At 60.9% G+C, this 22,395-nt stretch overlaps 2 protein-coding genes across 5 annotated transcripts; one reads left to right on the forward strand and one right to left on the reverse strand.

Moving 5' to 3' along the window:
- Positions 1 to 518: 518 nt before the first annotated feature.
- Positions 519 to 17,367, forward strand: RGL2 (ral guanine nucleotide dissociation stimulator like 2). Of its 4 annotated transcripts, XM_050921051.1 has the most exons (20): positions 519 to 1,054; positions 1,803 to 1,992; positions 4,049 to 4,132; positions 4,583 to 4,758; positions 5,284 to 5,346; positions 5,421 to 5,602; positions 5,850 to 5,989; positions 10,143 to 10,358; positions 10,491 to 10,622; positions 11,030 to 11,133; positions 11,246 to 11,330; positions 11,834 to 11,911; positions 13,539 to 13,613; positions 13,973 to 14,005; positions 14,376 to 14,497; positions 14,831 to 14,923; positions 15,078 to 15,210; positions 15,425 to 15,670; positions 16,321 to 16,435; positions 16,593 to 17,367. In XM_050921051.1, exons 2-20 carry the CDS (start codon positions 1,876 to 1,878, stop codon positions 16,781 to 16,783), a joined length of 2,385 nt encoding a protein of 794 aa, XP_050777008.1. In that variant the 5' UTR covers positions 519 to 1,054; positions 1,803 to 1,875; the 3' UTR covers positions 16,784 to 17,367. The 4 variants fall into 4 exon arrangements, with proteins under 4 accessions (XP_050777008.1, XP_050777012.1, XP_050777011.1 ...); XM_050921055.1 differs by lacking the exon at positions 15,425 to 15,670; XM_050921054.1 differs by lacking the exon at positions 10,491 to 10,622.
- A 215-nt stretch (positions 17,368 to 17,582) lies between these two features.
- Positions 17,583 to 20,658, reverse strand: PFDN6 (prefoldin subunit 6). The gene is given in 6 exon segments (XM_050921056.1): positions 17,583 to 17,772; positions 18,059 to 18,183; positions 18,269 to 18,339; positions 20,290 to 20,373; positions 20,460 to 20,488; positions 20,490 to 20,658. Coding segments are annotated over 6 exon segments (492 nt in total). The 5' UTR covers positions 20,552 to 20,658; the 3' UTR covers positions 17,583 to 17,651.
- Positions 20,659 to 22,395: the final 1,737 nt, after the last annotated feature.

Raw genomic sequence — 22,395 nt, forward strand, 5'->3', positions numbered from 1 at the left:
CTCCGTGGAGAGAGAGGGGAGAATATAGGGACTAGAGGTTCCAGACCCCACTGGAGGGGGGAATATATGGACTGGAGAGATGGGAAACACAGAACTGGATAGTGAGGCGGAATGTAGAGACCCGCGAGGTGGAAAACGTTGGATCCAGCTCCCAAGGGGAGTGGGAGAATATACAAACACGTGGAGGGGGGAGCATATATACAGACTGCATCGCTGGGAAACATGGAGCCGGATCCTGGGGGGAAGGGGAAGAATATACAGATGAGCACTGGGAAACATGGAGCCGGATCCCAAGGGGAATATGAGGAGTGGAGAACTGGCAACATGGAGCTGGATCCCAGGGGAGGGGGAAATATACAAAATGGAGATCTGGGAAACACGCAGCCATGGGACAGAGCCACATAGCGTGTCTGTCCCAGGTTCTAGGTCTCTCTGGCCTTGGCTCTGTTCCCAGGCGGATCCAGTCTGGGCTTTAACGCTCTGCTCTGGATTTCATGTCACTTCCTTTCCAGTTTTGATCTCCCCGGTAGGCTCTGCTCCAGGCTATGCGGTTCTGACTCCCATCCACCCCCTTTTAGTCCTGGCGGCTTTACCATTCCCTGGAGGTACTCCAGGCTGATACAGCTCCGGGCTTTGTGCCGCTCCACTGGCTCCAGCTCCGGGCTTTCCGTCCTTCCCCCCTTCCTGCCCCTCCCTGGTTCCAGCTCCAGATTTTCTGTCCTGCCCCCACTTCCTGCCCCTGCTTGGCTCCAGCTCCGGGCTTTCTGTCTATCTGGCCCCGGGCTCTGTTCCTAGACTCTGTCCAGTTCCGTGCTGTCCGCTCTGACTGCAGCTCCGGATTTCTCTCTCTCCATCCCGTGACTCCACTCCGTCGTGCCCCTGCTATCCAGCTCCGGGCTTTGAGTCTCCCCGGCCCCTGGCTCCGTTCCCAAGCCGGCTCCGGGTTTCCGCCCAGCCCCGCCCCGCCCAGCGCACTCAGCCTGGCCCCGGGGCGCAGCAGGGAGCCGGTGCTCGAGGGGCGAAGAGAGCGTCCCGCCCCCAGCCTGGCACCCAGGTGGGCGTGCACGGGGGGAGCAGAGGGTGCAATGGAGGATATGGGGTGTGCTAGGGGAATATGGGGGTGTAGGGTGGGGAGCAGGGCAGGGGTGCAGTATAGAATATGGGGGTGTAGGGAGGGATGTGTTGGGGGCAGTGTGGAATATGGGGGTGTAGGGTGGGGAGCAGGGCAGGGGTGCAGTATAGAATATGGAGGTGTAGGGAGGGATGTGTTGGGGGCAGTGTGGAATATGGGGTTGTAGGGTGGGGAGCAGGGCAGAGGTGCAGTATAGAATATGAGGGTGCAGGGAGGGATGTTTTGGGGGCAGTGTGGAATATGGGGGTGTTGGGTGGGGAGCAGGGCAGGGGTGCAGTATAGAATATGGGGGTGTAGGGAGGGATGTGTTGGGGGCAGTGTGGAATATGGGGGTGTAGGGTGGGGAGCAGGGCAGGGGTGCAGTATAGAATATGGGGGTGTAGGGAGGGATGTGTTGGGGGAAGTGTGGAATATGGGGTTGTAGGGTGGGGAGCAGGGCAGGGGTGCAGTATAGAATATGGGGGTGCAGGGAGGGATGTTTTGGGGGCAGTGTGGAATATGGGGGTGTAGGGTGGGGGAGGGGTGCAGTGGGTGTGTTGGGGGTGAAGTGGGTGCAGGGGGCTGCAGGAGGGAGGGGGACCAAGTCCCCCCAAATATTTCCTGCTCCTGGAGAAGTTCTAACTTCCCTCCCATGTCCTTCCGTCCCCGTCCCCGTCCCCATCTTTCTCAGTCCTGGACCTCTCCGGGGGCAGCCCATGACTCCTCCGTGGGGCTGAGAAGTCCCCTCCCCCCACGGCCCCCCCATGCTGCCCCGCTCGCTGCGCCATCTGCTGGAGGGGGCCCGGCTGGAGCTGGGGGAGGAGCAGGGGGTCACTCTGAGCGGGTACCGGAGCTGGTCCCCCGACCCCCCGCAGCCGCAGGTGAGATGGGCTGGGGGCATGTGAGGGGCTGCAGGGAGTAGGCTGGGGGGCACGGGGGGGGGCACAGGTGTGCGCTGAGGGGGATATGGGGAAGGAGTGGCAGCCCCGTGGGGGTGGCGTGGGGTGGTCAGCTCGGGTGTTGCTGGCAGCAGTCGGGGTGTGTGGGGTTAGAGGGGATGTGGGGTCACGCCCTTGTGTGTGGTTGGGGGAGGAGATTCTGTGTGGTGTTGGGTCACGCAGGTGTGAAGGGGGGTGTTATGGGGTCACACCATTGTGGGAGTATGTGGTGCAAGGGGGGGGTTGTGAAGCTGTGTGTTGTGTGGTGGGGTCACACCCATGAGGGTTTGTGGAGCCGTGTGTTGGGAGGGCATGTTGTACTGTCACACCCTTGGTGTATGTGGTACATGGGGGGGGGTGTAGTCGTGTGTTGTCGGGTGTGTGTTGTGAAGTCACACCTCTGGGGTTTGTGGAGCCGTGTATTCTCAGATGTGTATGGTGGGGTCACACAGTTGCATGTGAAGCATTGTCATGGGGGGTACACGTCGTTGGTAGTTGAGCTGTGTGTGATTGTGTTGGCTTTGCTGGTAGTTATGCAGCTCACTCGGTGTGGTGGTGTGGATGGGGGTGTGTGGAGTGGTGGGATGTTTGGGGGGGTGTCTGTGTTGTGGACTATTTGTGAGGAGTGAGTAGCTGGGGGGCTGGTGCTGTGGTGAGGGGCAGTGTGGGGCTTGGGTGCAAGTGGGCCTGAGATGTCCCTTCACTTCCTGTCCCAAATTCCCCTTGGTCCCCAGCTGCCCTGCCGCTCCCTGGGGTCATAGGGCTCAGGTGAGCGCCCCCTTCCGAGGACACACCCAGTCCCTGCGCTGGGGGGGCAGGGCAGGTAACCTGGCAGGTTTGGGGAAGTGCCCGGGGGGGGCAGGGCGGGAGGGGGTGGGGCTGGAGCAGACAGAGAAGGCGGAAGAAGCACAGGGAGGGAGACAGGAAGAAACAGGGACAGACAGACGGGGAGGAGTGTAGGGAGAACAGGACGGACAGACGGGGGAGGGGAGCAGGGACGGACAGACGAGGGGAGGGGGGACAGGAGAGACAGACGGGGGAGGGGAATGGGGACAGACAGACGGGGAGGAGTGTAGGGAGAACAGGACAGACAGACGGGGGAGGGGAGGGGGGACAGAGAGACAGACAGACGGGGGAGGGGAGCAGGGACAGACAGACAGGGGAGGGGAAGGGGACGGGGACAGACAAGGGAGTGTAGGGGGGGTTTCTTGTTGGTGTGTGTGTGACTGGGGAGGCAGGAAGGCTGGCTGGCTGCCCTGGGCTGCATGTTTGAGAGGTTCACTGGGTCCTGCTGCACCCCCTCCCTCCCCCCTACTGTCTGTGCCCCTGAACCCCTGCTGTGTCCCATAACTTTCCCACCTTGCCCCCCAGCCCTATGCACCCCAAACTCCTCTGCCCAGGTCCACAGGCCCAGGCCTGTCCCATAGGACTGCGGGGGGGCTCAGCTGGGTGATTCTCTCCCCCCGACGCCCCACCCCAGTGAGAGTCGTGCCCCTAGGTGGGGCTGAGCAGGACCCAGTGAACCTCTTCAGCACACACGCACCTTGGGGTGGGGGTGGTGACAGCCATCTGTCTGTCCCCCCCCACGTACCCGGATGTCCCCCAGAGTGCTCCCTCTGCCTGAGGGAAGGGGGCAGTTCCGGGGGAGGCTGGTGGGGGCCACGCCCCAGTAAGCAGCAGGAGGGGGTCTCTGTCGGGGGGGGGGGTGCTGATGAAGGTTTTCCTGCGCCTGGGGGCGTGCCTGGGGCCAGGAAGTCAGGAGGGAGGGGGGCTGTCCCGGACTCGGTGGTACTGTCTGCCTGTCAAGGTGAGCTGGGTGTGTGGGGGTGGGGGGGGGACAGGACTGTGACAACTCCTGTAGGGGCGTGGGGCCGCTCCTATACAGCTGGCCAGGGGAAATCCAGGGGGGCGGCTGGAGTAGGGGGAGGGAGGATGAGACTCCTGCAGATGGAGGGGTGGGGAGCAGTGATACCCGGGGTAATCCTCCGCTCTCCCCCAGCCCCCAGTGACCCTGACTGAGGAGGCTGAGGAGGGAGTGATCTACACAGTGACCACACGCCAGCCCGGGGGCGCCCAGCCAGGGGTGAGTGTGGGGGGCAGGTTGGCTCTGGTGCCATCTCTTCCCGGGCCCCCAGCGGTATGGGGGGGGCTGTCACTGAGAGGGGATGGTGTGAGGGGTCCAGGCTGGCTCTGACGCTCTCCCCACAGGCTAAGGGGGGGGCGCAGCCAGGCCGAATCACTGGGGGAACGTGGAGGGGGGTCTAGGCTGGCTCTGATGTTCTCCCTACAGGCCCCAGGCACGTGGGGAGCCAGGCTGGGTCACTGGGGGAGCATGGGGGGTCCAGGCTGGCTCTGACGCTCTCCCCACAAGCCCTGGAGGGGGGGGCAGGGAGCCAGGCCGGGTCACTGTGGCAGAGTGGGGGTCCAGGCTGGCTCTGACGCTCTCCCCACAGGCCCCGGGGGGGGGTGGGGAGCCAGGCCAGGTCACTGGGTAGGAGTAGGGGGCCCAGGCTGACTGGCGCTCTCCCCACAGGCCCCGGTGGGGGCAGGGAGCCAGGCCCGCTCGCTGAAGGCCGGGTCACTGGTCCGGCTGGTTCGGCACCTGCTGGAGGCCCAGATGCTGGGCGACACCACCTACGTTCCTGCCTTCCTGGTCACCTACCGGGTGTTTGCCCACCCCCCTACGGTGCTGGGGCTGCTGCTTGACAGGTGATGGTGCTCGGGGTGGAGGGGGCGCAGGATGGTGGGGGGAGAAGGGAGCGCAGGATGCTGGGGGTAAGTGGGGGGGAGGAGGGGGTGCAGGACACGGGGTAAGTAAGGGGAGGGGGTACAGGACATGGTGTAAGTAGGGGAAGGATGCTGGGTTAAGTAGGGGGGGCGAAGGGGGTGCAGGACACGGGATAAGTAGGGGGAAGGGGGACACGACGCTGGGGGAAAGTGGGGCGTGACTAGAATAGGGATTATGGGGGGGTCGTGGGGGCAGAGGGAATGGGGGGACACAAGGGAAGAGGCAGGCCCCATGGGGCGATGAGAGGGGAGGGCTAGGACCCAGAGCAGAGGGTTAGGGGACATGCTGGTGTGGGGAGAGGAGTGCAGGGGCCATGGGGAGATGAGAGGGGAGGGCTGGGACCCGGTGGCGGGGTAGGGGACGTGCACATAGGGAAAGGAGCCGTCTGGTGTGGGAATGGGAGTGCAGGGGCCATGGCAGCCCCCCTGACCCGGTCTCTCCCTCAGGCTGGAGGAGGTCGGGGCGCTGGAGCTGGGGCCCGTCTCCCCAGAGACAGCTGAGCTACAGCGGTGAGTGACCCCCCCCACAGCCTCCCCCTCCCTTCCCCTGGCCGTGTCCCCCATTCACCCCCATCTCCCCCCAGGGCCTTCTCCTCGGTGATGTGCTCCTGGCTGGATGGGTACCCCGAGGATTTCGGAGGGGCCTTGGACCCGGGCCTGGTGGAGCGACTGGGCCGGAGCCTGCAATGTGCCCTGGGGCAGGGCTCCGAGGCCGAGAGATGCCTGCTCGCCCTACGGGGGGTGCAGGGGGGGCCCAGCAATGGAGGTGAGGCGTGACTAGAATAGGGATTCTATTTAATGGGGGTGGGGAAGCCTGCAGACTGGGGAGGGGGGCAGATGGATGGGGGAAGGGTCTGGTTGGAGAGGAGTTGGGGGGCCGAGAGGCAGGCAGATAAGGGTGGGGGGCAGATCTGGGGGGTGGGGAGGTGGAAGGGGGTACTGGGGTTGGGGGAAGGGTCTATCTGTGGGGCAGGCTCTTCCCTGCTGGGTCTAACGCTGCCCCCCCCTTGCAGGGGAGCTGGAGGAAGAGGAATGGGGGGTAGGGAAAGATGGCCCTGAGGGGTGTGTGACCCCCAGGGGGGACCCTGACCCCCTTGACATCCTGATCTTCCAAGCCGACCATGTGGCTGCTCAGCTGACGCTGGTGGAGGCGGTAAGTGGGGGGGGGGCGGGGGAGGGGGCTGTACCCCATAGGTCCCCTCGTCAGGGTATTTCGGGGGTGGGGGTAGGTAATGGGGTTGGGGACTCATAGACTCATAGGTCAGAAGGGACCAATCTGATCATCTAGTCTGACCTCCTGCACAAGGCAGGCCACAGAACCCCACCCATCCAATTTTATAACAACCCCTATCCCAGGACCGAGTTATTGAAATCCTCAAAAATGGTTTGAAGACCTCAAGCTGCAGAGACACCACCAGCAAGTGACCCGTGCCCCACGCTGCAGGGGAAGGCGAAAAACCTCCAGGGCACCTGCCAATCCGCCCTGGAGGAAAATTCCTTCCCGACCCCAAATATGGCGATCAGCTAAACCCTGAGCATGTGGGCAAGAGTCACCAGCTAGCACCCAAGAAGGAATTCTCCGCAGCAACTCAGTACCCATCGCATGCAACATCTCCCCGCAGACCACTGAGCAGACCTGTCTGGTGGTAATTCAAGATCAATTGCCCAAATTAACGATCCTATCATAACATCCCCTCCATATACTTATCAAGCTTTGTCTTAAAGCCAGGAAAGTCTTTTGCCCCTACTACTTCCCTCGGTAGGCTATTCCAGAACTTCACTCCCCTAATGGTCAGAAACCTTCGTCTAATTTCAAGTCTAAACTTCCTAATATCCAGTTTATACCCATTCGTCCTCGTGGCTACATTAGTACTAAACTTAAATAATTCCTCTCCCTCCCTAACGTTAACCCCCTTGATATATTTATATAGGGCGAGCATATCCCCCCTCAGCCTTCTTTTGGCCAGGCTAAACAAGCCAAGCTCTTTGAGTCTCCTTTCATAAGGCAGTTTTTCCATTCCTCGGATCATCCTCGTAGCCCGTCTCTGAACCTGTTCCAGTTTGAATTCATCCTTCTTGAACATGGGACACCAGAACTGCACACAGTATTCCAGATGGGGTCTCACCAACGCCGTATACAACGGTACTAACACATCCTTATCCTTGCAGGAAATACCCCGCCTGATGCATCCCAAAATCGCATTTGCTTTTTTAACAGCCGTATCACATTGGCGACTCATAGTCATCCTGCTATCAACCAGTACCCCAAGGTCCTACTCTTCCTCCGTCGCTTCCAACTGATGCGCCCCCAACGTATATCCAAAATTCTTATTATTAATTCCTAAATGCATGACCTTGCACTTTTCACTATTGTATTTCATCCTATTTCTATTACTCCAGTTTACAAGGTGGTTCAGATCTTCCTGAATAGTATCCCTGTCCTTCTCCGTGTTAGCAATACCCCCCAGCTTCGTGTCATCCGCAAACTTTATTAGCACATTCCCGCTCTTTGTGCCAAGGTCAGTAATAAAAAGGTTAAATAAGATCGGTCCCAAAACCGATCCTTGAGGGACTCCACTGGTGACCTCCTTCCAGTCCGACAGTTCACCTTTCAATACGACCCTCTGAAGTCTCCCCTTTAACCAGTTCCTTATCCACCTTACAACTTTCATATTCACTCCCAGCTTTTCCAATTTAACTAACAGCTCCGTGTGTGGAACCGTGTCGAACGCCTTACTGAAATCTAGGTAAATTATATCTACCGCATTTCCTTTATCTAAGTAATCCGTCACCTTCTCAAAGAAGGAGATCAGATTGGTTTGGCACGATCTACCTTTAGTAAATCCGTGTTGCAATTCGTCACAATTCCCATTGACCTCTATGTCCTTAACTACTTTCTCCCTTAAAATTTTTTCGAAGACCTTACATACTACAGACGTCAAGCTAACAGGCCTATAATTACCCGGATCACTCTTATTCCCTTTCTTAAAAATAGGAACTACATTAGCAATCCTCCAGTCATACGGCACAACCCCCGAGTTTATCGATTGCTTAAAAATTCTCGCTAACGGGCTCGCAATTTCACGCGCCAGTTCCTTTAATATCCTCGGGTGGAGATTGTCCGGGCCCTCCGACTTCGTCCCATCGAGCTGTTCAAGTACGGCCTCTACCTCAGTTGCAGTAATATCCACTTCCATATCCATATTCCCGTTTATCATCCCTCCATCATTGCAAGGTTCCTCACTAGTCTTATTAAAAACCGAGGCAAAGTACTTGTTTAGATGTTGGGCCATGCCTAGGTTATCCTTAACCTCCATTCCATCCTCAGTGTATAGCGGCCCCACTTCTTCTTTCTTTGTTTTCTTCTTATTTATGTGGCTGTAGAACATTTTACTGTTGGTTTTGATTCCCTTTGCAAGTTCCAGTTCAATGTGGCTTTTAGCCTTCCTCACTTTATCCCTACATGTTCTGACCTCAGCAAGGTAGCTTTCTTTACTGATCCTGCCTTCCTTCCACTCCCTGTAAGCTTTCTGCTTTTGTCTAATCCCCTCTCTGAGTTGCTTGCTCATCCAGTTTGGCCTACAACTCCTGCCCGTGGTTCTTTTCCCCTTTCTCGGGATGCAGGCTTCCGACAGTCTCCGCAGCTGTGACTTAAAGTAATTCCAGGCCTCCTCCACATTTAAATCCACTAATTCCTCCATCCAGTCCACTTCCCTAACTAATTTCCTTAACTCTTTAAAATTAGCCCTGGAGAAGTCAAAAACCCTAATCGCAGATCTACATTTGTTTATCCTTCCATCTAGTTTGAACTGAATCAGCTCATGATCACTCGAACCAAGGTTGTCCCCTACCACCATTTCTTCTACGAGGTCCTCACTGCTCACCAACACCAAGTCTAAAATGGCATCCCCTCTTGTAGGTGCTTCAACTACTTGATGAAGAAATCCATCCGCTATCACATCCAGAAAAATCTGACCCCTATTATTCGTGCAAGTACTCGTCCTCCAGTCTATATCCGGGAAGTTGAAGTCCCCCATAATCACACATTTCCCCTTTGTGTTTACTTCATTAAAGACATTAAAGAGGTCTCTATCCATATCCCAATCCGATCCCGGCGGTCTGTAGCACACCCCAAGCACTATCTCAGGGGAAGCTCTAGTTGCTTTTTTACCCAGCGTGATTTTTTGCCCAGACGGACTCTGTCTTATCCATTCCATCGCATCTTATTTCGCTACATTTAATTTCATCATTGATGTACAAGGCTACTCCCCCACCTTTGCCTTTCTTCCTGTCTTTTCTGAACAGCACATAGCCTTCAATACCCGTGCTCCAGTCATGAGTACTATTCCACCAGGTTTCGGTAATCCCTATAATATCTGGCTTCACTTCCTGCACGAGTAACTCCAGTTCCTCCATCTTGTTACCTAGGCTCCTCGCATTAGTGTACAAACCTTTTAATTTTCGGCGTTTGGCGTCAGTGACATTCTTTCCCCCGTCGTGCACAAACTTTCTACCACCAGCATCACCCGTTACTCTGGTTTCTACTCCACTATTCCTCCTTGGATCAAATCTTGGGGCCGCAAGGGTATCCCCGCTCACTTTGTTTACTTCCCTCTCCAGGTTATGTTCTGGCGTGGAGATCTCCCGAACATTTCCCAACCATCTCCCCCAACTTTCTAGTTTAAAGCCCTCTTGATGAGGTCGGCGAGCCTCCATCCTAGAATTCTATTTCCCTCCTTGCTGAGATGAAGTCCATCCTGAGCAAACAGTTGTCTATCCGTAAATGCGTCCCAGTGACCGTACATCCCAAAGCCCTCCTTATAACACCACTCCCTGAGCCATCTGTTGATCGTCATAATCTTGTCACTCCTTCGTCGCCCCGCTCTAGGAACCGGCAGAATCCCACTGAAGATCACCTGAGCCTCGATGTCTTTAAGCCTCTTCCCCAGTCTGACATAGTCCTCCTTGATACAGTCCAGTGAGTAACTAGCCGTGTCGTTCGTTCCCACATGAAGGATAATCAATGGATTTTTTCCCGCTCCCGCTAAGATCGTATTCAGGCTCAAGTCCACATCCTGTATCTTAGCCCCCGGCAGACAAACTCAGTGTTTAGGTTACAGGGTGTGGGGGTTCAGGACACCCCAGGAGATGTTCCTGTGGGTGAGGGGTAAGGGACACCCCTAGCAGTGGGTGGGGGTCAGGGTGCAGCCCCCCATTAATCCTGCCCCCTCAGGTGCTGTTCCCAGAGGCAGTAGGTGGGAGGGGTTGGGGTGCAGCCTCCCATTAACCCCTGCCCCTCCCCACAGGCGCTGTTCCTGCGGGTCGTGCCCTACCAGTGCCTGGGCTCACTCTGGTCTCAGCGGGACAAGAAGGGGCGGGAGCGGGATTGCCCCAGCGTCCGTGCCACTGTGCACCAGTTCAACCGCCTGGCTGGGGCTGTGATCCGCTCCTGCCTGGCGAGGCCGGGGCTGCGCCCCCAGCAGCGGGCCCGGATCCTGGAGAAATGGATCCACGTGGCTGAGGTGAGTGTGAGGCCGGAGCTCAACCCTCTGGGGTCGGGGTCGTCACACTGCGTCAGGCCCCCAAACCCCAACCGCGTCCCTGGCCCCCAGCACCGGGCCTTCATCCTGGAGAAATGGATCCACGTGGCTGAGGTGAGTGTGGGGCTGGAGCTCAACCCTCTGGGGTCGGAGTCGTCACACTGCGTCAGGCCCCCAAACCCCAACCGCGTCCCTGGCCCCCAGCACCGGGCCTTCATCCTGGAGAAATGGATCCACGTGGCTGAGGTGAGTGTGGGGCTGGAGCTCAACCCTCTGGGGTCGGGGTCGTCACACTGCGTCGGGCCCCCAAACCCTAACCGCATCCCTGGCCCCCAGCACCGGGCCTGCATCCTGGAGAAATGGATCCACGTGGCCGAGGTGAGTGTGGGGCTGGAGCTCAGTGCTCTGGGGTCAGAGTCACCGCACTGTGTCTGGCCCCTGGCCCCACAGCCTGGGCCATCCCTGCCCACCCTCCCCCCCAGCAATGGGCCCCTGGCTCATGGGAAAAGGATTCACACAGTGGAAGTGAGAGCAACGTCTGATCTCAGCTCTGCCCCCAGTACCAGCCAGGCCTCCCTGACCCCTCACCCCTGAGTCAGCCCAGCCCCTGCCCTGCAGCTGGCCCCCCATGACCCTGACCGCTGTGCCCCCAGGAGTGCCGCGCCCTGAGGAATTTCTCGTCTCTCTGCGCCATCATCTCTGCCCTGCAGTCGAGCCCCGTGCACCGGCTCAAACGGACCTGGGACGAGACTGCCAGGTGGGGCTGGGCCGGTGTGTGTGTGTGGAGCTGGGTGGTTGGGATGGTGGGAGGCCATCGGGAGGGCAATGTCTCAGGGGTCACTCACCCCCCCCCCCAATCCTCCCGCCAGGGATGCGCTGCGCAGCTACGAGGAGCTCAGCACCATCTGTTCTGAACAGGATAACTACAGCCTGAGTCGGCAGCTGCTGTTCCAGGTGAGGGGCCTCCTGCCTCCCGACTCCTGTACCCCACCCCCATCTGGCCCCACACCTTCTCCCCGGGCCCCCCAGCTCCTGTGCCCCCATCCTGCCCCACACCTTCCCCCCAGCCACCCTGGCTCCTGTGCACTCCCCATCCGGCCCCCCGGCTCCTGTGCCCCCCAATTCTGCCCCCTCGGCTCCCAAGCTCCTGTTCCCTATCCTGCCCCCTATCTCCCTGCCCCCCATCCGGCCTCCCGGCTCCTGTGCCCCCATCCTGCCCCCTGGTTCCCTGCCCCCCATACTGCTTCCTACCCACCTCCTCACCATGGCCTCCTAATGTCCTCCTTTCCCATCCTGCCCCCTACTCCCTCCCTCTGCCCCTTCCCTACCCAACTGGCCCAACCCCTGTGCCTCACCACATCTCCTGTATCCGCCCTCATCCCCGACACCTTCCCATGTCTCATTGTTCCTCCTCACACTCGCACCCTGTGCCCCTCTCTCATTCCTCTGCCCCCCAGGAGGGCACCTCCAAACCGTCTGGCACCGACCCTGCCCCACGCCGGCAGCTGCGGAGACCCCAGGAGCAGCGCCCAGTGGTGAGTGGGGGAGGGAGGGGCAAAGGATAGGAGGGGCTGCCCCATCCCTGTTCTCCCCCTTCAGGGCCCAGGAAGGCAGAGGTGGGGGGGATACTGAGGTGTGGTGGGCTTGGGCAGCCCTGGTTGGGGTATATGGGGGGCTGGGCAGAGGCACAATAGGGTGGGGAATATGTGGGGGGCCCAGTAGCTTGGGTTGGAGGTATGGTTTGTGTGGGGGTATATGGGGGGCTGAAGGGGGTACACTGGGGTGGGTGGAGGCCAGGCAGGGGGCTGTGGGGCGAGGGGATTGGCAGTGTGCTTTGTGTGGGGCTATGTGGGTGCTGGAGGGTGCATGGTGGGTGTGGGATGGGTAGGCGGGTGTCACAGGGTCCCCAGGCGATGCTCTGGAACTGCTCCCCACCAAGCCAGGCAGGACTCTGGGGAGCCTCCTCTCCCTTGGAGCAGACTGTTCCCAGGGCAAGAAGCTCACACGGCTTCACCTCCTGAGTCTCTCCTTGGAGCATTCAGCATCCTCTGCCCCTCCGTGCACTTCCCGCAGTGAGTCCGCCCGGGCGGGGTCCTGGGGGAGCCAGAGAGCCCTGCAGCCCAACTCTGCAGTTGGATGTGACTATCAGCCAGCAGGTAAAAGAGGTTTATTAGTTGACAGGAACACGGCATAGAACAGAGCTTGTTAGCACAGAAATCAGTGACTTTCAGCCAAGTCCATCTTGGGGAGTCCTGGGCCAGGCGGCCTGGACTCCCCCTCTTCCAGTCCCCCCAAGCAGACTGCCAGCTTCCAGTGACCCCACCGCAGACACCCCCATTGCTGCTTCTCCACATCTTTGTCTCGCTTCCCAGGCCAAGACTCACCTGGTTGCCAAGAGCGACACAGTCCTGTGGCACCTTATAGACGCATTGGAGCATAAGCACGTCTGTGAGTCTGTAAGGTGCCACAGGCTCTGTCGTTCTTTACAGCTACGGACTAACACAGCTCCGGTTCTCAGGTTACAAAGGGCACTGGCCATAGCACATGTGCAGGCAGCTGGAACAGCATCACCTGCCCCAAAAATCACACACCCCTGTTCCCACCACCCAGGTATTGGTGCAGCACACAGGGAAACTGAGGCACACATTCATGCAAAACAGTAAAACTCACATAGGCTCAACAGTAAGACACATACAATATAACAAAGGCTGGAGGGTTCACGGCAGGCGTGGGAGGACTAGGTGGGGTGCTGTGTAGCAGGCGGATTGTGGGGGGCTGGAGGGTGCACGGTGGGTGTGAGGGGCTAGGCGGGGTGCTGTGGGGTGGAGAGATTGGTGGGGGGTTGTGGGGGGCTGGAGGGTGCATTGCAGGCGTGGGGGGGGCTAGGCATGTGCTGTGGGGCAGGGGGGTTTGTGGGGGGCTAGAAGGTGCATGGTGGGCCTGGGGGGGCTAGGTGGAGTGCTGTGGGATGGAGGGGCTGTGGGGGGCTGAAGGGTGCATGGTGGGCATGGGAGGGGCTAGGTGGGGTGCAGGGGTTGGCGGGGTGGTTTGTGCAGGGCCGGAGGGTGCACAGCGAGGTGGGTGGGGACGGGGCACAGTGGGGAAATGGGGGGGCTGGGCGGGAGGGTTGACTGCCCGTTCTCTGACCCTTGCTCCCCCCAGGGCGTGGTTCCGTACCTGGGCACCTTCCTGCGAGACCTGGTGATGCTGGACACGGCCATGAAGGACGAGCTGGAGGTAAGACCAGGAGGCGGGGAGTAGGGGTGAGGGGCTGGGTTAGGGTTAGGTATGAGGCGGGATGGGGCCAGCCACGGAGTGGGGCCAGGGGGGCATGTGTGCCATGGAGGGGCCAGGTAAGGAGACAGCAGGGGTTAGGAGAGCAGTGGGCGGTTATGAGGGGGCTGGGCAGTGGGGGCAGGGGAGCAATGGGGGAACTGGGGGGCCAGGCAAGGAAGCAGCAGGGGAGCAATGGACCAGGCAGTGAGGGGCTGGACAGCAGGGGGAGGGGAGCAGTGGGGGGTTGGGGAGTGATGGGGGGGCCTGGCACACGTGTGGGTCGGTTGTGGGGCTCATGGCATGTCTCGTTTCTCTGGCAGAACGGATACATCAACTTCGAGAAGCGGCGCAAGGTACCAGGCTGTGCCAGGGCCACTGGGCTCCCTCCATGTCTGGCTTGGGGCTCCCCTCTGTCCCTCTTCCTCCCCCCACCCCGGTACAGCCCCCCTCTGTTGCTCCCTCCCGGTACAGCCCTCCTCTGTCGCTCTCTGCCCCCCCCAGTACAGCCCCCCTGTATCGCTCTCTGCCCCCCACCTCATACAGCCCCCTGGGCTCTCTGTGCGGTTCCCTCCCCCGCTGGTTACAGGCTCGGCCCCCCCTTCCGCCCCGCAGTATAGCCCCCCCCGCTCTCTGCCCTGCTGTCCTGTCATACTCTCTGCCCCGCTCTCTGCCCTGCTGTTGGCAGTGACCCCCACCATGTAACTGCCCCACTCTCCCCCCCAGGAGTTCGAGGTGCTGGCCCAGCTGCGTCTCCTGCAGTCCGTGTGTCGCAACTACAGTGTCCAGCCCAGCCCCCCGTTTCAGTGCTGGCTGCGGGCGCTGCCCCCCCTCTCTGAGGCACAAAGGTAGCGGGAGGGAGGAGCGCCCCTGTGGCTGGTGGTGGTGGGTGGGGGTATGGTGCTTGTAGGAGCTGCGTGAAGTGGGTTGCTGCATGTAGGGTTGTATGGTGTGGGGGTTGTGTAGGGTTTTGGGTCGGTGGGAGTTTGTGGGAGGTTGTGTAGGGTTTTGGGGGTTGTGGTGTTGCATGTATATGGGAGTTTGTGTAAGGAGTGTTGCATGTAGGAGGGGTATGTGTGTGTAGAGGAGTTTGGGGGGTTGTGGTGGTGCATGTGGGTGTCTGTGTGGAAGTTTGGGGGGGTTGTGTGTATTATGCAGTTCTAATTCCCCTCTTCCCACAGTCACAGTCTTTCCTGTGAGATTGAACCCCCTGGGGAGGCCCCAACCCCCCAGCAGCTCCTGAAGCCCACCCTGGTCATCACCCACTGCACAGAGTGAGCATGGGCGGGGGGCAAGGCTGAGCAGTGATTGAGGGAGGGGGGCTCTGGGACATTGAGGGGCTGGAGGGATAGGGAAGGGGGCTGGAGGCTGGTGAGGCTGAGGTAGCAGCCCCCCCTTGCTCCATCTGTTACCTCCCCTATGTCTCAGGCTGCTGAGCTCCGTGGGGAACCCCCTGGTCTCCTGGGAGGGGCCCAGCTCCCATGAGGGGCCCTCTGGCTGCAGCCCTGACCTGCTGCCGCCTCCCCGTGGCCCCACGCAGCTGCTGTCTCGCCTGGCGCAGGTGAGAGACCCCCACCACCACCGCTTCCTGCCCCCAGCCCCCTGCCTGATCTCTCTCTCCCCCCAGTCCTGCACCCCCATCCCCTGTCCCATTCCTCCCCCACCCCACCCCCCTTTCCCCGTCGGTCCTCTGCCCCTTGTCCCATTCCTCCCCCTCCCTCAATCCCAGCACTGTGCCCTTCGCCACCCCCGTCACCCCATCTGCGTCCCCGCAGCACATGAAGTGGCCGTCAGTCTCCGCGCTGGACACAGCTCCTGAGGACGTGGGTTCCTCGGCCGGGGGCCTCTCGCCCCCCACCCCCACCGGGGGGGACTTTCCCCGGGGGCACCGGCGCTCGGCTTCATGCGGCTCTGCTTTCCCTGCCCCTCCCAACCCGGAGCCTGGGACCCCCTCCTCTGACTGCTGCATCATCCGCGCCCGCATGGCCCTGCACAACGGCAGCCTCTATAAAAGCATCCTGGTGAGCACCTGGATGCCTGGGTCCTGTCTCGGGGGGGGGGGGGCTGGGAGCCAGGAGGCCTAGGTTCTCTCCTATCTCTGGGAGGGGGAGTGGGCAGCTGGGAGTCAGGACTCCTGGGTTCTATCCCAGCTCGGGGGGAGTAGGGGCTGGTGAGTTAGAGCAGGGGCAGCTGGGAGCCAGGACTCCTGGGTTCTCAACCCTGCCCTGTCTGTCTTGCTGTGACACTTTCTGCTGCAGTCAGTGTGTTGGGGGTGGGCCAGGCTATTAGTTTAGCCTAGGAACCTCCTGTTTCCCCAAGGTGACCCCAATCCAACAGCTGCTATGGGGAGGGGGCAGCTGGTCCCCTGACTCAGTGTCTCTCCCTGTGGGGAGGGGCTGCCCCATTGTGTGTGTCTGGTATGAACAGGTTAGCCCTACGTGTGTGCGTGCATTGTTGGCGGGGGGTGTTGACTGGGTGGGCATGAGGCTTTCTGGGATGTCTGGTGGGATTTGCTGCGTTCTCCCAGCTTTGCATGTTGTATGTGTGGGGGGCATGTCTTTGTGGGTGTGCTTGTTATCTCTGTGGGGTGATCACTTCCCTGTACGTGGTGGTGCTCTCTGGGGTGCCTGGGCTGGCTCTGTTGTGCACAGTGGGAGTTGTGTTGCTGTAGGTGACCAGCCAGGACAAGACCCTGTCTGTCATCGCCAAGGTGCTGGAGAAGCACGGCCAGGAGCCGGGGGTTGCCCCCCAATTCGAGCTGGTCCAGCTGCTGCCTGAGGGGAAAGGTGAGGGGGGCAGGGGGAATTGGTGTCCCTGGGGTAGGGATTGGGGGAGCAGGGAGCACCCACAGCAATGGGGTCTCCCTAGGGAGCTGGGTCCCATGAGTGGGTGGGGGGACCCTATTCCCTACCCCCCCCTCACACCCTGTCTCTTCCCCTGCAGAGCTGACCTTCCCGCCTACAGCCAATGTCTTCTATGCCATGAATGGCTCCAGCTTGGACTTTGTGCTGCGTCCCAAGAGCGCCAGGGAGCCTCCCCTGCCCCCCAGTGCCGTGCCCCGTAGGGCTGAGCTCAGCGCCACCTTCCCCAAGATCAAGGCCACCGGCCGCAAGCTTGCCAGGGCCCTCTTCTGACGGCGAACCCCAAAACCGCCCTGGGGCTTCCTGGGCCTGGAGGAAAGGAAGTGACCTGCACCCTCCCAGGCTTTGAGGAAGGGAATTGGAGCTGCCTAGGGCTGTCTACTTGGCCTGGGGCTGCCTTCATGTCTCCTGGCATCAGGGTCTGGTCTGCCCCAGGACTGTCCAGGGGGCAGCCTGCCCAGCAGCCTCAGGGCCATGACCTAAGTGCCTTGAAATGGGTGATGTCCTGACAGCTCCTCCCCCAGAGGTCAGGACCTACTTCCTGTCCACCCAGGAGGTACAGCCCCCATGGGGGGCAGGGGCAGTGACCCCCCATAGCATGGTCTCACCCCTGCCACAAGGACTCCGTGGGGAGGCCAGCGTGGTAACGTCCTGCTAGACATGGGGGGGATATGGGGTGCCCCACTGGTGCAGAGATGGCAGCTTCTTAGGGACTTGTCCCGACTGGAGGTGTAGGGGGAAGGACTGTGTGATCCAAGCCCTGCAGGGGCAGCTGATACCCCCCATCACTGTATAGGGGGGCTTGTGGCCCTAGCCCTCTTCGCTGTAACACTAATGCAATAAAGACACTAGAAGCAGCTGGCAGAGAGCTGTGCCTGGGGGGGAGCGAGCCGTGCAGGGCCCAGCCAAAGAAAGCAGAGGGGACAAAGCTCAGCGTGCCCTGCCCTGCCAGGAGGCAGCCAGGGGCACAGAGACAAGCCCAGCTGGCAGCCAGAGCTGGTAAACAGCAGGGGCCCAGGGCCGGTGAGTGGGTACCGAGGGGAGGGGAGGGAGCACAGAGGGCCAGGTACCATCAGTTTGTGCATCACATCTTTATTTCAAACAGTGAAACACTTAAATACAGCCCCCCACAAGCATTGTCTCATGCCTTGGCCGCCCCCTTGCCCTGGGATCGCTGATACTCCTGCTGCAGCCGGGCCAGCACCTCCCGCTGCTGTTCTGCCTTCTTCTCAGACTCCTGCATCTGCAGCTCGTAGCGCTTGCTGTAGGGGGAGAAGGGAGAGTGAGCTGGGCCTAGAACCCTCCTCCCAGCCCCAAAAACAAGAGGCCCCAGAGCTCAGGCCCCTGCCCACCATGGGGCTGGATTGAGGAAATGCCCATTCCCCACCCCATGAGCGAGCCAGGGCTGCCTGGGAGTGGATCTTAACCAGTGCCCCCTAGAGGGGAAGGGCCCATCCTGTGAGCCAGCCAGTGCCCCTGCCTGGGGGCTGGAGGAGCAGGGAGCCAGCCCACCACACAGGAAACCCCCTTCTCCCCCTCCACACGTACATCTCCCCAGCAATATAGTCCAGCCGCTTGCTGACAGTGGCTTTAGCCTCGTCCATGTCCTGTTTCACCAACACCGGGCCAATCAGCTTGTAGACGGTGTTGGTCGCATCCAGCAGCCCCAGCTCCTGTGAGGGAGCAGAACAAGGGGAGGTGAGGGGCAGCTGAGGGGGGGGGTGGGAGAGAGTACAGAATTGGGGGTGGGGAACTCACCTCCTTGACAATGTTGTTCTCAGTCAACTGTGCCTCCAGTTTCTGCCGCGCCGCCATGGACTTGCTGAGATCTGAGGGGCACACACAGAGGGGACCCCATGAGCTGCAGGGCTGCAGCCCCCTAGGGAGCAGCCAGGACCCCTGCCCACATCACAGCTGCCCAGAAATCAACCTGTCATCTCTTATAGTGCAGCACAGGTGAATAACCCCTGACTCTGCAGGAGGAGATGGGGGGGGGGGAGACACAGACTCAGCTTCACTCCGCCCGCAGTGGGGCTCTGCAGGCTGGGGGTCTCTGTGCCACAACTCAGGTGGCAGGGAGACCCCAGGGCAGGGTTACTCTCCCCACTGGAATCAGAGACCTCAGTCTGCCAAGCCAGCCTGTGTATTCACATTAGGAGTAACTGGGGGAAGAGGGCAGAGGTGGGGTTCAGGGATGTGGCGGGAGGGAATGTGGAGGGTGCAATGAAGGTGGGGAGAGAATCTGAGGAACTGTGGGTAGTTTGTCGGGGGGGGGGGGCAACAGGAACCTCAGAGGGTGGAAGGGGGCAGGGAGAGTTATGGGGAGGAGGAGCAGGGATGGATTATAGGGCACAGTAGGCTATAGGACACAAGCAAGTTATTGGGGTTGGGGGACTATCAGGCACAGGGGGTTAGGGGCAGGCACTGGGGCAGGGCCCAAGGTGGCAGTGGGTTAAGGGCAGGAATTAGTGGGGAGGTGATGGGGAAAGGAGAGGCCCGGGGTTATGGCGTGGACGCTTAGGGCTCTGGGGCGGTGAGGAGCCCTGGGGGTTATGGAGCAATGAGGGGGGAGGGGTGTCCTGGGGGTTATGGGGTGGAGGGAGGGGGATGATAGGGCAGAGGCGTGTAGTGGGGAAGGGGTAAGAGACGGGTTATGAGGTAATGCAGGGAGGGGGCTCATGGAGGAATGGGGGCCCAGGGGTTGGCGGGGGCAGGGAGGTGATGGGGGTTGAGGCAGGTTATGGGCCGAAGGGGGATGGGGGGCGGGTAATGGGCCGGGGTTATGGGGCAGCTGGAGGGGGCGATGGTGACAGGCAGGCGGGAAGGGGGCAGGGCCGGGCATGATGGGAGAGAGGAAGGGGGCGGGGCGGGGCCAGGGGTGACGGGGGAGAGGCGGGTTATGGGGCGGGGGGGAGGAGACCCGGGGGAATGGCGGGGGGGCAGGGAGATGATGGGGGGGAGGAAGGGGGCGAGGCCGGTTATGGGGCGGGGGGGGGAGGGAGATGATGGGGCGGCGGGAGGGGGCCGCGGCCGGCTATGGGGCGGGGGGGGACCTGGGGGAATGGCGGGGCAGGGAGATGATGGGGGGCAGGAAGGGGCCGAGGCCGGTTATGGGGCGGGGGGGGGAGGGAGATGATGGGGCGGCGGGAGGGGGCCGAGGCCGGTTATGGGGCGGGGGGAGGGGCTGAGGCCAGCTATGGGGCGGGGGGGGGGGACCTGGGGGAATGGCGGGGCAGGGAGATGATGGGGGGGAGGAAGGGGCCGAGGCCGGTTATGGGGCGGGGGGGGGAGGGAGATGATGGGGCGGCGGGAGGGGGCCGCGGCCGGCTATGGGGCGCGGGGGGAGGGAGATGATGGGGCGGCGGGAGGGGGCCGAGGCCGGTTATGGGGCGGGGGGGGGGGAGGGAGATGATGGGGCGGCGGGAGGGGGCCGCGGCCGGCTATGGGGCGGGGGGGGGGAGGGAGATGATGGGGCGGCGGGAGGGGGCCGCGGCCGGCTATGGAGTGGGGGGGGGGGAGGGAGATGATGGGGCGGCGGGAAGGGGCCGAGGGTGGTTAGGGGGCGGGGGGAGGGGGCTGAGGCCGGCTATGGGGCGCGGGGGGAGGGAGATGATGGGGCGGCGGGAAGGGGCCGAGGGTGGTTAGGGGGCGGGGGGGAGGGGGCTGAGGCCGGCTATGGGGCGCGGGGGGAGGGAGATGATGGGGCGGCGGGAAGGGGCCGAGGGTGGTTAGGGGGCGGGGGGGGAGGGGGCCGCGGCCGGCTATGGGGCGGGCGGTACCTTTCTGCAGCTGCTGGTATTTCTCCAGCTCGCCCTGCAGCTTCTTCTGGATCAGGTCCGCCATGAGGATCCGGTCCGGTCCGCCTGCGGGGGGAGGGGGGTTAGAGCGGGGGGGGGGCACATGGTCCTTCCCCACCTCCCGAGCGCCCCGCAGCCCCACCCGCACCTACCGCTGCTCCGGTGCTGAGCCCCGCCCCGCGCATGCGACCTCTCCACCCGGCTTCCGTACAGTCCACGTCTGCCGGGCGCCGCGGTGCACCATGGGATTTGTAGTCCTGCCTCTGAGCCCGTCCCCTTCCTCCCCCTGCCGGATCAAGGCCAATTGCGCTCTCCTGGGCTGGGGGAAAGGGAAGGCGATAAATAGCCGTTCACTTCCGCCCGCTTCCAATATGACCGCCGGATGGGGGCTCGGAAGGGCAGCTCACTTCCGCCTTTTTCCAAGATGGCCGCGGGTTCAGGCGAGAAGCAGATTAAGACACTTCCGCCTCTTTCCAAGATGGCCGCGGGTTCAGGCGAGAAGCAGATTAAGACACTTCCGCCTTTTTCCAAGATGGCAGCATCAGGAACTTTTCTTGCTGCTGACAATCCCCCGTTTCCCCTCCCTCTTCTGTGGGGCTGCAGCCTTCTCTTCTCACGCCCTCCTTTGTCTCCCCCTCCCTCGCCCCCTTGCTGCTACAGAGCCTTGTCTGCTGTATCTGAGGGCTTGTCTACATCAGAAAGTTGCAGCGCTGGTGAGGGAGTTACAGCGCTGCAACTTAGGAGGTGTACACATCTGCAGGGCACCACCAGTGCTGCAACTCCCTGTTTGCAGCGCTGGCCGTACTCCCGTTTTGTCTCGGGTGTAGAGGATCCAGCGCTGGTGATCCAGCGCTGGTAATCAAGTATAGTCACTTACCAGCGCTTTTCTTGACCTCCGTGGAATAAGCAGGTATCCCAGCATACCTGAGGAAGCCTCTGGTAATCAAGCTGGTCTCCTTCCCCGGCTTGCTCTCGCGTTCCCCGAACCCCGAGCAAGCAGGTCTCCTTCCCTGAGGTTTGCTGGGTGGTTCCGGGAAGGCGAGAGCAAACCGGGGAAGGAGATCAGCTTCGCCGCGGTTTGCTCTCGCGTTCCGCGAACCCCGAGCAAGCAGGTCTCCTTCCCTGAGGTTTGCTGGGTGGTTCCGGGAAGGCGAGAGCAAACCGGGGAAGGAGACCAGCTTCGCCGCGGTTTGCTCTCGCGTTCCGCGAACCCCGAGCAAGCAGGTCTCCTTCCCTGAGGTTTGCTGGGTGGTTCCGGGAAGGCGAGAGCAAACCGGGAAAGGAGACCAGCTTCGCCGCGGTTTGCTCTCGCGTTCCGCGAACCACCCTGCAAACCGCAGGGAAGGAGACCTGCTTGTTCGGGGAACGCGAGAGCAAACCGCGGCGAAGCTGGTCTCCTTCCCCGGTTTGCTCTCGCGTTCGCCGAACCCCCGAGCAAGCAGGTCTCCTTCCCTGCGGTTTGCAGGGTGGTTCGCGGAACGCGAGAGCAAACCGCGGCGAAGCTGGTCTCCTTCCCCGGTTTGCTCTCGCCTTCCCCAAAACCCCTTGAAGCCGCCCAACAGCGCTGCAGTGTGGCCACATCTAACACCACTTGCAGCGCTGGTTGCTGTAAGTGTGGCCACTCTGCAGCGCTGGCCCTATACAGCTGTACTAATACAGCTGTAACAACCAGCGCTGCAAAATTTTAGATGTAGACATGGCCTAAAAGCGGCCTTGAAACTTGCTTCAGTTTAGCTCCAGTGGATTACAGCAGGGAACTGGCTGTTACACTCCGAAAACTAACTGCTGACCTTACATTTTACAGCTCCTAACGTACTAGGTTACACGAAGTTTTTAACAGGGAAGAACATTGGTTCATTGAGGCCTACAACAGGAGGGCTTCCTTGACACTTGTGGTCTACCACCCTCCCGAGTTACCTAGGGTTATGCCTAGTGACACCAACAATTACATAAAGCAACAAAAATCCACAAATAATAACAGCAGCACTTTTAAGCAGATTATGTAGCCATCCACCTACATCAGGCAACCAGCTAAAGAAATCACTCCACCAGGAGTTCCAGCTGGGTCGCTTTCCTCCGTGATCCCTT

Source organism: Gopherus flavomarginatus, chromosome 12 (genome assembly GCF_025201925.1).
Source record: "Gopherus flavomarginatus isolate rGopFla2 chromosome 12, rGopFla2.mat.asm, whole genome shotgun sequence".
Lineage (NCBI taxonomy): Eukaryota > Metazoa > Chordata > Testudines > Testudinidae > Gopherus > Gopherus flavomarginatus.

Bases quoted from the DNA above. Each gene is read 5' to 3' on its own strand.
- RGL2 (XM_050921051.1), top strand. From the start codon at position 1,876: ATGCTGCCCCGCTCGCTGCGCCATCTGCTGGAGGGGGCCCGGCTGGAG. The intron at 11,912-13,538 runs GTGAGTGGGGGA...TGCTCCCCCCAG, and splicing joins CCCAGGAGCAGCGCCCAGTG to GGCGTGGTTCCGTACCTGGG. The intron at 14,006-14,375 runs GTACCAGGCTGT...TCTCCCCCCCAG, and splicing joins ACTTCGAGAAGCGGCGCAAG to GAGTTCGAGGTGCTGGCCCA.